Source organism: Dermacentor variabilis, chromosome 8 (genome assembly GCF_050947875.1).
Source record: "Dermacentor variabilis isolate Ectoservices chromosome 8, ASM5094787v1, whole genome shotgun sequence".
NCBI lineage: Eukaryota > Metazoa > Arthropoda > Arachnida > Ixodida > Ixodidae > Dermacentor > Dermacentor variabilis.
The window spans coordinates 133,614,119-133,629,228 of NC_134575.1; the positions used below are offsets into that span (position 1 = coordinate 133,614,119).

Sequence of the window (15,110 nt, forward strand, 5' to 3'; positions counted from 1 at the left end):
TCTCGCGCGCAAGCCCTCGAGCTGTTACGTTTTTGTTTCGCTCTGCGCACGATCTTGCGAGCTGCGCACAAGAACATCTGCGTTGTCTGCCTGTTTCTGCAAACTGTCCCTACAGTGCGCGGACGCGTTTCTAGAGGCTGGAACGTCTCACGCATCCTAGCCGTAATACACAGCGTCGTTGTACTGCCGCCACCAGACTAGCGGTACGGTAAGTCAGTGTCACGTGAACACCGAGGTAGACGCGAGCAGATCAGCGATCGCGCACCGGAGCATGGTAGAAAATGGCACACTTTTGTTCTCTGCGCACGCGACTGCAGGACGAGAGAACAAGCAGACGAAGCGGATCTCTCTTGCTACGGTGCGAAGTAAAACAGACACGCAGACATTCGGTTTGTATGTTTTATTTCTCCAAACTTTAATTTGTCTATTGAAGCATCAGAGCAAACTGATGTTGCCTTGAATGGTTCTCGGTCGGTGTCACTGTGAGTGACACCACAGCACTGCCACTTAGGCAGACGCACTTGTGCGACTTAGGTCGACTCTGCGGCTGGGAGTGCGTGCCCGCGAGGAAAAGGGCACAGGACGTTTAGCTTGAAAAAAAAAAAAAAACTATGGCCAGACCTGGTGAGGGGCCCTCTCTCTAACTGAATCGCAACTAATGCCGTTCATTAACATTCCTAACCCTCGTGGATCCCCGCTGAACTGATTTGCCTAGACTCCAGCAGTCGCTGCTCTCCAATTATTCAGTTTTTATAGCGTATCTACGTCGTAGCGGTCATACCAGCACGTGTTGTGACTTTTTACTAACGTTGACCGCACAACGCGCCTATTCATGCATCAACCTAGTGAAAAGCTCCTTAGCATCACCGCAACGCCGCCACAAGTCAGTCTTGGGAACAGCTAATTCTACCGTATTGTCTTCAACCATCAAATCACAATAACGCCTTGTGCAAGCAGAATTGGTACAGATACAATCAAGCAGCTTGCTGATAAGCTTTCACGAGTACTTCCCTGCACCATGACCTGAATGCAAGAAAGCTGCTCTGGCTGATGCTACAATGGAACTGACTAGACTGTCACTGTGGCTTCTCACGGCCACGCTCGTGGCAGTGCCGTGAGGTGCAACGCTAGTTCGCAGCCAAAAAAAATTTAAACAATGATCCGACACGACTTCCACGTGGGTGCAATTCTTCTCAAATACAGAATCAGTCCCGCCAGGCTGGCGGGACCCACTTGGAAGGCAGTGGGGGCGGCGTCTCGACAATCCTCCCCAGTTCCGGCACAGTTTCCGTGATGGGCCGCGCCAACTGTTCGTCGAAGTCGTTCTCCTCACGCAGCACGCAGAAGTAAATCAGGAACGCCGAAATGCTCAGTAAGACGGACCAGCGCTGCGCTGCAGGCATATCACGTTCTCTGCACAGAGTGAGAGAGAGAGAGAGAAAGATGCTTGCTTTAAAAGAGCTCTGGGGAGTAAAATAAGCTGTGCTGTATGAGCAAATGACCATTCTAGAATACCAAAACAAAACTACTTTTATTGTCAGAGGAGGGCTGATATGCAAGAACATATGCAAACGTTTGGCAGAACCCATTTCACAATGACTGTCGATGGTAAAGCGTTTGGTACAGTAGCACAACGTATTCTCACCAACCAAACGAGTTATGTATGAGGCGTGTACTGCAGCGGGACTGCTCTTTCATGCTTCCCTAAGAACACTCGGCGCCATCTAGGGCCACCACTGTGAAGCCTTCACGTGGCCTCCGAGACACATGGCACACCGGTGCGAGTCAACAGTGAGAAACGCGTAAAACGGCAACTGGGCTACTCCCCCATGCTCCTTTCTGGACACATTGCAGCACCTTATGGCGCTGCTGAGAAGTCCGCGGATGGCCTCCGAGATGAGAAGTGTGACGCGCCGGTGCCTGTAAACACTGAGAGACGTTCAGTGAAAAGCGGCACATGCTCAGTGCAATTGTGTTGCATTCAGTTGCTGTCCTTGAGGACCCTGTATGACGTGGGTACGATTCCGCCCGGCATTAGAAAAATTTTAGATTGTCTTAGTCACAGAAGAGCGGCAGACACCTACTAGCACGTACCCAGCGATCCAAGTCGCATCAATGAGGTTGACTAAACACCAGCACAGGCTGAGCGTCACATACTCAGTACCCATAGGTGTATCTACCCGGGGTCAAGGGGGCACCTGGCCCCTCCCTGTCAGAAATGTGGGGGGAGGAAATGTCACTTGCCCCTCTCCCTACTTTCGAAAGCAGGCACTTTCGCCTGCACCCTGGAAAGTGCAAAAAAACGACAGCTGAAGCTAAATTTTATTATTAGAGTAGCCACATAAGTAATGCTTTTTTGCTGCGCATCCTCTGCTTGGGCAGCGAGGATAGTCTGATGTGCCTTCTCGCACTGTGACGGATGACGCGCGGGATTTGCCATACACGCTCGTGTTGCGGAGTATGCCTGGCGCTCGGTAGTTCCCGCCATAACAAATGTCAGCCTGAGCAACTTGCACCATGCCCAGTTCTTTCTTTTTTCGCGACCGCTATATCCGTATTCGAAATCACAATCGGCTTGCTACATTTAACCTGCGAGCGAGGGAGAGGTCCGGATAAAGTATTATAATTAGCTGCATCCAACGACTGGTGCGCTTTACAGCATGAAATCGTTGGATCACCAAATGCTGGAACTATTTAATGTTTGTCCAGAGACAGCATACATAGCGTTGCTTATCACCGTCAAAAATCTAATCAAACCTCTTAGAGCTATAACTGTCGAATTTTACTGAGTAATCACAACTTATCGCAGATGTGCTCGTTAAAATGACCTTGGCCGAACGTGCAGAGCCATTTCAATACTACTACAACACTGACTTGAATTTATTTTGAAGACATGTGTTACCTCCAACTTTGACGATTTCATTTTCAGGCGGTTTATAAACAATACCTACACTGCTACTTGTTTCCCAGCATCAGAAAAACAGCAGATATTTCGTATTTCGAAAAAATGAGGGCCACTTTTTGGTGACGCGTACCGAAAATTTGGACTGTGTAGGTTGCTTGTGTGCTTTGAAAAGTTACTGAAGAGTCCGTTTCTCCCAATTTCAAGGTGAAAGCCTTAAGTGGTTCACAACCCCTATGGTTTGAAGGACGCGGCGTGCGGTACAGAAGGTCATGTGAACTCGCCTCGCGCAGACACGCGCTCGTGCCACGGCTCGCACGTTCATCGTCGTCCTCTTCCACAGATGGCTCCGATGCCGCTCATCATGCCAAAAAAAGGCAGAGTTAATTAGGATAGAGTTAATTCAGGCACTCGAACCCACGACCTTCAGTGGAAGTCGATACCACGAACTTTGGTGTTAAGCCGAATTAAGACACAGTTAATACTTATGCAGTTAGTTAAATAGCTGGAACCTACAACCCTTGGTGTTCATTAGGGCGCATTTAATTAATGCATATTTAATTGATGTGTCGTCAATTAGGGTACTCGTACCCACGGTCCTTGGTGGGAGAAAACAAGTACTAAAAAGAAGTAACAACGCATCCGAATGAGAGTATCAAGTAATTTAATTGATGTCTCCTGAGCGAGCAGGTTTTCGCCTTCACCCTCTTTGGCGTGCTAAAGTGATTGTCACATTTTTATGCGTTATACACGGCGTTTAGTTGTTTCCCCCCGGTACCCGCGGTAAGACATGCGGGACACGGTGTTTATATTGTCACGTAGTAGTGACGGTAAAGAACAAAGTAGCAATATTGTGAATGACGAAACTAACTTTTATTGGGTCAACCTGTGCCCACAACAACAGGCTACACTTAAAGCACAACGATAGCGGCGAACACAGTCGGCAATCGTCGAAATCTGATCTGCCGGTCACGCGCGTCGGTTTTTATACACCAGCCATCGAACGTTCCGGAGTAATCGCTCGTGCCCGCATGTCTTCCAGGAAGTTCTACACCATTCGCGTTGCACATACATGCAATCATATTACACAAGGTTCGGTGACAACAGACAGCGGGTAGAACCATCGATAACATTCCAGAAACTTCCGACACATGCATGCGCCTCCCGCACTGAGCGACATTTGTTAAACGGCGAAAAGCGCTCATCCAAAAAAGATATACAACTCCACGTGTCAATGGCCCCCTCTCAAAAAGAATCGTCTTGATGCTTTAAACATAGGAGAGCAAAACACAAAAAGACACTTATAAAAGAAACAAAGTCCAAAAAAAGAAAGCTCAAAGGTCAGCTACGCAAAGTCCGAAAGTTCATTAGCGCTGGTAGAACGGTTTAAGAGGACCCTTTAGCTCCCAACTCCGACGCGGCCTATTCAAATACATGTAAAACGCAAAAATGCTTTTCTGAGAACCCATGGACCGATTTTAATGAAATTTGTTGCATTTGAGAGGCAAGGTTAAATTCTAGTGACTGTTGAAGCGGATTTTTCATTTAGGGCCTGAATATTGTTGAAAGAATTTTCAAACGTTTGCAAGTTCGAAAAAAAAAATAGAAGCAGGAAGTTTACAGTTTAATAGCTCTCTATCAAGAACATATATCGCGATTCTGTAAGGCGTTCATTAGATCCTTCAAAGCGGACAAATTCAGTGCGTAAATTTATATCGTGAATATTTTACGTTGTTGTACAGGGGTTCTGCAAAAGCTGTATTTCCATGTTACTAAATTTCTTTAGATTCATGTGTACCACATCAATTTCGTGCCCTTTAGATGCACTATTAGATGCAATTGACAGAACTATGATATCATTTTTGTTGCTGAGTTACAGAGTTGTAAACTTCATAGTTTCGTTTTCCGAAAATTTTCGATTTTTGCCAACTTTTAGTAAAAAAATTACGACCTAAATAAAAAATTCGACACGAACAGTCACAAGATTTAAAATTTCTCTTTCAAATAAAACACACCTAGTCAAGTTTGGTGGAGTGGTTGCCGATAAAAACGAATTCTCCTTTTACATGCATTTAGGCAGGATCACACGAGCTAAAGCTTCTTCTTAAGTCCCACAATGTGTACTTTCAGGTCCTGAGCGGCGCCGCTGTGATGGCGAAATGCCCTCTGGTACGACCTCAAAGTCGAGTGCACCAATGCGTCGGATTATCTTGCAGGGTCCGAAATAGCGACGCAAAAGCTTCTCGCTCAGTCCTCGTCGGCGTATTGGGGTCCGAAATAAAACACGGTCGCCGGGCTGCTACTCGACGTAGCGTCGTCGAAGGTTGTAGTGTCGGCTGTCGGTCCTCTGCTGGTTCTTGATCCACAGGCTGGCGAGCTGTCGGGCTTCGGCGCGCTGGGGATACGTAGCGGCATCAAGATTCTCTTCGTTGGTGACGTGCGGCAGCATGGCGTCGAGAGTCGTTGTCGGGTTCCTGCCCTAAAGCAGCTTGAACGGCGTGATCTGTGCTGTTTCTTGCACCACCATGTCGTTAGCGAACGTTACGTACGGCAGGACGGCATTCCAGGTCTTATGTTTGACGTCGACGTATATTGCTAGCATGTCTGCTAGGGTCTTATTCAGACGCTCCGTAAGACCATTCATCTGTGGGTAGTAGGCAGTTGTCCTCCTGCGCCTTGTCTGACTGTACTGCAGAATGACTTGGGTAAGCTCTGCTGTAAAGGCTGTTCCTCTGTCGGTGATGAGGACTTCTGGGGCGCCATTTCGAGGCAGGATGTTTTCGACGAAGAATTTCGCCACTTCGGCTGCGCTACCTTTCGGCAGAGCTTTCGTTTCAGTGAAGCGGGTGAGGTAGTCCGTCGCCACGAAGATCCACATATTTCTATATGTTGACGTCGGAAAGGGTCCCAACAAACACATCCCTATCTGATGAAACGGTTGGCCAGGAGGCTCGACCAGCTGTAGTAATCCTGCTGGCCTTGGTGGTGTCTTTTGTCGCTGACAGTCTCGGCATGTCTTGGCGTAACGGGCGACGTCGGCGGTCAGACGCGGCCAGTAATACCTTTCCTGTATCCTCGACAGCGTCCGGGAGAATTCGAGGTGCCCCGCCGTTGTATCGTCGTGTAGGGCGTGCAGTACTTATGGACGCAGCCCTGACGGAACAATAAGAGGGTAGTTGGCGCGGACTGGTGAGAAGTCCTTCTTCACAAGAAGGTTGTTTTGTAGCGTGAACGAGGACAATCAGCGCTTAAGTGGCCTGGGGGCAACGTCGGTGTTGCCTTCCAAATACTCGATAAGGCTTTTTAGCTCACGGTCTGCTCGTCGCTGTTCAGCCAAGTGTTCCGCGCCTATTATTACAAGGAAGGCGTCGTCATCCTGCGGCGGCGGGTGAATGGGCGCGCGTGGTATGCAATCGGCATTCGAATGCTTTCGTCGCAATTTGTAGGTTACAGTGATGTCACATTCTTGCAGTCTGAGGCTCCAGCGTGCCAGCCGTCCTGAAGGGTCCTTTAATTTCGCTAGCCAACACAACGCGTGATGGTCGCTGACGACTTTGAACGGCTTGCCATATAGGCAAGGACGGAATTTTGCTGTAGCCCAAATGATGGCGAGGCATTCTTTTTCAGTCGTAGAATAATTGCCTTCCGCTTTTGACAGCGACCGGCTAGCGTAAGCTATCACCCGTTAAAGTCCGCGACACCCAGGCCTAGGCCACTGGCATCAGTGTGGATTTCGGTATCGGCGTCCTCGTCGAAGTGCGCAAGTGCTGGGGGCGACTGCATGCGTCGTTTTATTTCTTGAAATGCGTCGGCCTGCGGCGTTCCCTACTTGAACTCTACATCCCACTTAGGCGCCAGACGACTTTTCGTCGAACACTTGACTATCACATTTAGATGTGTCAGCGGCTCAGTGATGCTTGAAAAGTCATTGACAAGGCACCTGTTGTAGGCAAACTTTCCAAGTAATCTATGCACTGCCTTGTCAATGGTCTGCTGGGGCTTTACGATGGAAGCTGTCTTCTGCGGGTCGAGGCGGACTCCAGACTTGCTGATGACGTGGCCCAGGAACAGAAACTCGTCGCAAGCGAAGCGGCACTTTTCTGGCTTCAGAGTGAACCTTGTTGAATTGGCCTCTAGTACTGTCGAAAGCCGCCTAAGCTGATCGTCGAAATTTCCGGCGAAGACGACGACGTCATCCAAGTAAACAAGACGGGTGTGCCACTTCAATCCTGCTAAAACCGTGTCCACCACGCGCTGGAACGTTGCTGGCGCCGAGCTCAGTCCGAATGGCATGAACTTGAACTCTTAGACACCGTCGGGCATGATGAAGGCGGTCTTTTCGCGATTTCTCTCGTCAACTTCTATTTGCCAGTAGCCAGACTTGAAAGGCATCGACTAGAAGTATTTAACATTGCAGAGCTGATCCAATGCGTCGCCTATCCGTGGGAGGGAGTGTACGTCCTTCTTAGAGATCTTGTTCAGTCGACGATAATTGACGCAGAAACATAAGAGTTCGTCCTTTTTCTTCACCAAAACAACAGGAGATGTCCACGGGCTTTTCGACGGCTGGATGGTGTCGCCGCGCAGCATTTCGTCGACTTGTTGCCTTATACCTTCACGTTCTCGCGCCAAAACTCGGTAAGGGCTCTGGCGGAGACGTCGTGCGCTCTTGGGTTATTATGCGATGCTTTGCGACAGGTGTTTGTCGAATCCTGGATGACGTCAAAAAGCAGTCTGTATCGTCGGAGAAGACTTCTGAGCTGTTGGTGCTTACTCATGGGGAGACGTATGCGTGGATTTATGCCGAAGTCTGGTTCGGAAACTATGGTCGTAAGGGTAGATGCGGCAGAATCCGAGAGGACAACGCATTGCTGGTTTCCACAATTTCTTCGATGTACGCGATTGTTGTGCCCTTGTGATGTGCTTGAACTCCTGGCTGAAGTTGGTTAGGATCAGTTCCGCTTTCCTTCCATGCAGTCGAGCGATCCCTCTTGTGACGTGAATTTCACGGTCGAGCAGTAGACGTTGGTCGCCTTCGATGACGCCTTCTACGTCTGCGAGTGTCTCTCTGCCGACGGAAATAACGATGCTTGATCTTCGAGCACACTCAAGGCGTGGTGACTACGAGCTCTCAGGCGGCATCGCTTGATCTTCCGACAGCGTTATCGACTTCAACTTCAGGTCGATGATTGCGCCGTGTTGGTTCAGGAAGTCCACGCCGAGAATGACATCTCGTGAACACTGTTGGAGGATAACGAATGTGGCAGGCTATGTCCGGTCACGAACGGTAATTCTTGCCGTGCATATTCTAATCGGCGGTATGAGGTGTTCTCCAGCGGCCCGAATTTAAGGGCCTTCCCATACAGTCATCAAGCGGCGATGGGTCCACTCATGAAGGAGTAATCGGCTCCTGTGTCTACAAAGGCGGTGACTGCGTGGCCGTCGAGAAGCACGTCGAGGTCGGTGGTTCTTTGTCCTGCGCTGCAGTTAGGTCTGGGCGTGGGATCCCGGCTGCGTCGCGTTGACCTGTGGCTGGTACGTGGCGTCGTCAAGTCGTGTTTCGTCGGCGTATTCTTTGCTTCCAGACTTAATCGGGACGGTGGCGTCTCGTTGATATGTCGTCGAGACAGGATTTTCGGCGTCTTCATCGGCGGCTGAGGATCTTTGTCAGTTCGACGAACAGCAACCGCCGCTCCATCGGTTGCTGCTTTTAGTTTTCCAAATATGGGCTCGCAGACCGGCCACGGGATGGGCATGTGTATGGTCGGCATTGCAGCGACAGGCAGCGGCCTGGTGGGGGCGAACGGGACGGTCGACGGGAACTTCACTAAGTGACAGCGAGGTAGTCGGCGATGTCGCGTGGGCGCTCCCCAAGCTGTGGACGCGGCGCGTTGACGGCGAACCCTCTCAGTCCCAAGTCGCGCAATGGGCATCGGCGGTACAGATGACCTGCTTCTCCGCAGTGATAACAGAGCGGGCGGTGGTCGGGAGCTCCCCAAATGTCCGTCTTCCTCGCGTAGCTGCGCTGGGCGACGGGTGGGCGTGCTGGCGGTGGTGGACGACGGAATTGCGGCGTTACAGGGCCCTGGCGTGGTCGCAGAGGGGGACTTTGACGGCGGGCGACGGCAGCGTAGGTCATCACTTCCGGCTGGGGCTGCGGTGATTGTAGTTGCACCTCAGGAACTCCAAGCGATCGCTGAACCTCTTCTTTGACGATGTCGGCGATTGAGGCTACGACCTTGGAAACAGCTTCTGCAGTTCCTCGCGGACAACGCTCTGATAGTCTCCCGTCAGTGTAGTTTGTGGTCTGCGGTTATACTGCCTTGTCCGGATATCGAGCGCCTTCTCAATAGTTGAGGCCTCGGAAATAAATTCGGCAAAGGTTTTCGGCGGGTTGCGTATCAATCCGGCGAAAAGCTCTTGCTTCAAACTGCGTTACAGGAAGCGAAAAAATTAATTCCCTCAGTTTTCCCTGAATATTTCCAGACTACTCAATATCCCTGAGAATTCTCGGTTTTCCAGGTTTTCCCGGTTGGTAGATACCCTGGTTTTGTAAACCAGTTCACACCGCTCGCAAGCAACTTCTCTCCTTCACCAAACCAAAATATGTTCCCTTCTCTCTGCGCTGTCGGCAATACTACATGCTATGTTTGTAGCGAACAAGTCCGTTCTGTAAAAGAGATTTAGCAAATGTGACATTGCAGCAGCCGTACTCGCCTACGCAGACCTACATCTGCTGTGTAAAGGGACCACGCTTAGTGAGTGCGCAGTGTGGGAAACAATGTAATTTTATATATAGTTGGTGTCGAAACCTGTAGTCATTGACACGGTCATAACACCATGTTGCACAGTAGACTTGTTGTGCAGCAATAAGGCTATGCATGTTTGCAGTGCTCATAAACAAATAAACAAGAATGCTGCACTCACATGTGGCAGCTGCAGTTACTGTAGCCACTGTATCATGATGTTGTGACACATCCACTTCCTGCAGGATTCTCTAATATGGTGGCCTTTTCGAAATCATTGAATTTTCGAAGGTTTTCCCTGACTGCTTATACGATACTTCTCTGGCAGTCTGCAACACTGGCAGTTTAGACACAATAAAAGATTGACGGCTCAAAGCAACTGAAGTAGAAATTTCCCAAAAATTTTGTGTTTTTCCTGATCGTAGACCTGTAGGAGGTACTGAAACTGGTCTGCAGAAACAAGCATTATATAAGCCTTATGCACCACCAATGACGGCTCTGCAAACGATGCTCCGATGACACCAGCCGGCTGACTTGCCTTTGTTGTTTGCTAAGCTCCAGATAGAATAGCTGCATTTTCATTCGTTTACTCGCTCCCCAACTGTTTGCCTGCGTAACACAGCACCTTCTAATTAGTGGCTGTATTTAATTTTTGTAGTGTTAATTTTATAACTGCCAGCACCAGAAGGAAAATAAACATTGTAAATATTTAATTCAGCTTCCATTTGCTATAGCACTACGCTGCCAAGGTCGAAGTTGCTGGTTTAGTTCTGGCCATGGCAGCCACATTTCAATGGGGCCAAATGCAAAAAATCACTCATGTAATTTATGTTTGCATGAATGAACCCCAAGTGATCAAAATTGATACTAAGTGTTTACCTATGGCAAGCCTCATAATCATAATGTGGTTCTGGCGCATAACACTCCAGAATGTTATTTATTCATTTTGTATAATCATGGCCAGTGAGGTTAGACACAATCTCGTGACTCAGTCATAAGACATCACGCCAAGCAAGTAAATGAGAGTCTATGCAGCTTTGGAAACCAAGCACGATCACAAAGCTCATTCACAAGAATTCGCATCAATTAAGACGCACTGTAGTTCAATGCAAATTTTGTATTTCACTCATAATTCTGGCGATTTGGTGTTGCATATATAGAACTCTTGCTGACAAGAAAACATTTATAATTTTCCTGACATGCAGTACATATCGACATTGGTTGGCACCATGCTCCATATTGTTTCGCAATCGTCAATCATCCTTCACACTATTTTCTTGTAAATAAATCTTATTAGCATTTTCCAATGTGAACATCTTATTTATATAGGTTAGCTCGAGACTATTTCTGTTCAGCGTGCTTTCGGGCTACTGGGGACCACTAAGAAAACATCACTTTAACAGCTCAAGAATAAAAATATTGATATAAAAAATGGGCACAAAAACATGTCATCACTTTACAGCACCCTCGTATGTCCCCTCCGGCTCCTTTTTGTGTTTAGCACTCCAGCTACCTTCATTCGGTCAAATACCAGATAACACAAACTTCTCAATTTTCTTGTTGTATAGATTCAAGTACTTACGAGGTACTTAGAAACCAACATATATTGAACATGGTGATAAGCAAACGTTGTCTCCTAATTTTGTTATGTAACAGGGCTAATTCTTATCGCTAGATCAATATCGCCCATGAGATGTGCCTGCTGCTTGTGGCAGTAGCAAAGCAAGGAGTGCCACGGTAGGCTGATCAGATTAATGTGCAGGGGCCGAGCTGAGTCATGCAGGAAGTAATCAAGTTTGATTACCTTGCGAAGGTCAGCACTGCAGCACAAGTCTACCTAACTTTGGCTACTTTGCCTATTTACTTTGCCTGCCCTTCTACCAGACGTTCCAGGCATTTCATAGCCACCCTAAACCCATGGATGGGCAGTCAGTATACATTGGAAGGTCGATGACCGCAGTTCGATGCAAGTTTGGTAAATTTTCTAGTACTGAAGATAACGCTCTACGTTCTATGAGTTGATGGCATACTTTTGTCGTACAGCACTTTTTTTTTTTTGACAAAAAGTATAGGGAGTGAAAGGCCCACCCAATGTCAGGACAACCTGTGATCTGACATTCAGCCACAGAATTTTTGTTTCCCACTTTTTTCGTTTTCTCTTAGCAAGTGCAGCTTGCATCATGCCAGACCATTTAGAACAGCTGGTCCATTACTTGCTTATTTAATGCCTCATTTTGCTGTAATCCGATTAGTGCAGTGCATGTATTCAGGCACTGCCGTGACCATCTAATTTCTTAAAAATGGCATCAAATGTCTTTTGTGATATGCTTAACGCGCTGGACAGCAACAGCATTGAAATTTCTGAAGCCAACGAAGCAGGAAACCAAAGACACACTGTGCACGCTGGACACAGACGTAGTATTGCACTGCCGATATGGTAGCTGAAAGCCAAATGCTGCAGTTCACGAAGAAAAAATGTGTGAGAAGTCATGGGTGCCACGATACTGGAACAGCAATAATGAAAAATTAACGCCGTGCATGCATGTGTATACAGTCACTGCTTGCAGATGACATTGGGCGCAATCTACACTAAGTGCGGTAACGATGGTTACTCTGCTTGATGCCGTTGGGAATAGCATTCTGGAACATTCCATACATGCTGTTCTACAAGCCTGCAGACTTGAATTTAAAAAATATTGAGCAGGGTAGGACAGCTGAAAGCATCCAGTTACCTTTACGTAGCACGCACACAGAGTCTCGTTGCTGACATCACACATGAGAGGGCACCACTCAAAGATCTCATGGCTAATATATTAGTACATTATTTATCAAAAGCTTTCTGGTGCTTGCCCGTATTTTTAACAGTGTACACAGGGTTTAGGCATTCATTTAACAAAAGAAATATTAAGAAACATTAATTAATACTTAATATTACTTACTATTAAAATTAATATTATTAAACAAAAGTTAAAAATATGTCAGTAGTGCCATAACATCTACCAAGTGTACTATGCTTATCCCATCTATCCATGCTCATCCAAGCACTGTTCTTAAAAATACTAACAATACCACATTTTCCGCAAGCAATAATTTATTACTGTTAGTCGCCTTCGAGCAAACTATGCAAAATTAACTGCTCCCTTTTCTGGTATATCATTTCTCTACCTTATGATATTAAATCAACATTATTCATACACTTATTCTTACACACATACAAAAAATGTTATCTTGTAAGTTAACTGAGGAGTTAACTAACAATTTACGTTAATAGTACAAGGTTACCAAATGATCGGCAAAATCTCAAAGAGTGCAAGCTGGCATTGCAATGCATAGTCACAGTAAATGTAAGTGAGGCCTCAGCAAGCCAAGTAAAAAAAGAAAAATAAACAGATAACATTGCTTCCCGCCCTCGCTGCCTTTCCGAACTTACGGTGGGCGGAAGGTCTGCGCAGCTTTCCACTCGGCTGCCTTGCTTGTGCTGTACACGTAAGGCTTGTCGTCCTCCTCTGCATCGCTTGGGTCAGCTTTCCCTCCTGCCGCACGTCTGCTCAAACGAATGACAGACATGCAACCAAGTCTGTTGATGCCAACTCAACGAAGAACCAAAGGGTGAGAGAAGCAAGGAAAGCCAGAGAAGTTAGCTACTCGCATGCCAAGAGTAATGCATCATAGTGTGATACCCAGCACCAAACTGCGCAAGAGCAGAGGTGACAGTGATACAGCTGTAACCTGAAATCTCAATTTTACAGATACCTCCAGAGTGAAATTTTTTACTCCACACAGCAGTAATGTCTTATGGTGCGTTCTACTGGTTCCTGCCACGCTCCACCTCAGGTTGCAGTGAAGCAGAGCCTCTCAAGATTGCAGCCACAGAAAGGCTGCCCCAGCCGAATGTACTAGCTGCTACCAGAACAATCAGTGTAGCCACGTGATTGAGCTTGTCGCATCTCAGCGACGCTCCCAAGTAGAAGGTGGGAGCTCCTCCGAGTGTTCGTAAAGAACCAGCGAAATGTGTTCCGAGCACTTGGCTTCGACCAGCAAAATGTAACACGCGTTGTCAGAGCAATCGAAAACGACCAACCAAATCAAATGTACATTAAAAAAGCAAGTTTGAGCATCTGTAATTAATATCATGCTTTCATGCAACACACAGAGAACACATGTATCATTCTCATGAGCCCACCAAGAGAGATACAATGATCTGCCATGAAAATAGTTGAGGAACTGAATGCCAGATTTTATAGTCATGGAGTTAGCATGGTGATACTTGCTGAAAATGGCCTAAAGGCCAAGTGATGTACTGCAACTGAGAGTGACGGAGAAAAAATGCACCTTAGGGAAGCTTACATTTCAACAAAACGGGCAAAAATAATTTACACTCTTTGTATATTAAAGGACTTAATGAATATTTTTCAGCAGAGATTGAGCTAGTCGCTTGCTTATTCAGAGCTCATGCATCAGTTCTTTTCAATGTTATGCTGAAGGCTACCTAAGTGCTTTTGAAGTGAAAAGTTCGGAGACCACGCCAGAAACTTCCATATGTGCTTGAATGTCTGTATCAGTGCTCCGATACTAGTGTACCTGACTACCTACAGAAAACTTGGGGTACGTGTGTGGGGGGGTGTCAGATTTGAACCTTGCGTGTTCTTTTGTTGTTCAAGTTACTTTTTGTGTGCGTAGTTTTCAACACACCCGTGCGCTTTGATTATGGGTTTTGGGGGCTTTTCTGCATCTAGGTGTGCAACTTCTTTTAATAAACCACAGATGCAAACTTGCATCCGCCTGTCCCCTTCGTCTCTTGTACTGCGCCAAACGACATAATTCAATCCCGCGCTAGTCGCGTCAAATGACCTTGCACTACGAACACATTTTGCTACGTGGAAAGCTCCGTCGCTCGTAAACGTTGTGAAGCCGCCGACAAGTTTGAATATGTGGTTCTTTGAAATGATCAATCACTTGCGAAGGTGTGATCAGCCAAACACGACAAACGGCGTCATACCTTTGGAGAGCGGGCAGGCAAGGCGCTGCAGCTCTCCTGGCAGCGCTTTCAACCAAACAGATTTTGGACAGCAGACGCCTGGAGCCAGTAAGAGCCATTGTAAGGTCGCCTGTTTCACAACCCACAGGCCCGCTTCAGAAACGAAAACGATTTCGCTGCCGAGGCGCACTTTAAACACGTGTGGACATGCATGGTCACGTGACACGTCAAAGCACTGTGGATCGGATTGCCTGCAAAACGCTTTTGCTGTAGGTGATACAAGTATATTGCCTCCGAAGTTTAAAGCAGTGAAAGTATGGCCTTTGAGATTTGTTTTCAATACTCACAGCAGGCCACTGTCAAAAGCAGTCAAAAGATAAGAACTTTTTCCGGCTGCTGTTACTCGTGCTGAACCAAGATGACACCGCAACAAGATAAAGTTGCATTGATTTTATCAACACAGTCGTGGTCAACACGCAGCAGC

At 47.2% G+C, this 15,110-nt stretch overlaps 1 protein-coding gene across 1 annotated transcript; it reads right to left on the reverse strand.

The window, feature by feature from the left end:
• Positions 1-385: 385 nt before the first annotated feature.
• On the reverse strand, positions 386-14,865 carry LOC142590599 (uncharacterized). The gene is made up of 3 exons (XM_075702909.1): positions 14,648-14,865; positions 13,079-13,192; positions 386-1,413 (listed from the first exon to the last, which is right to left on the reverse strand). Exons 1-3 carry the CDS (start codon positions 14,743-14,745, stop codon positions 1,206-1,208), a joined length of 420 nt encoding a protein of 139 aa, XP_075559024.1. The 5' UTR covers positions 14,746-14,865; the 3' UTR covers positions 386-1,205.
• Positions 14,866-15,110: the final 245 nt, after the last annotated feature.

Coding starts and splice junctions, on each gene's coding strand:
- LOC142590599 (XM_075702909.1), bottom strand. CDS start 14,745: ATGGCTCTTACTGGCTCCAGGCGTCTGCTGTCCAAAATCTGTTTGGTT. Junction 13,193..14,647: donor TGCCTGCCCGCTCTCCAAAG/GTATGACGCCGT, acceptor TCGTTTGAGCAG/ACGTGCGGCAGGAGGGAAAG. Junction 1,414..13,078: donor GCGCAGACCTTCCGCCCACC/GTAAGTTCGGAA, acceptor CACTCTGTGCAG/AGAACGTGATATGCCTGCAG.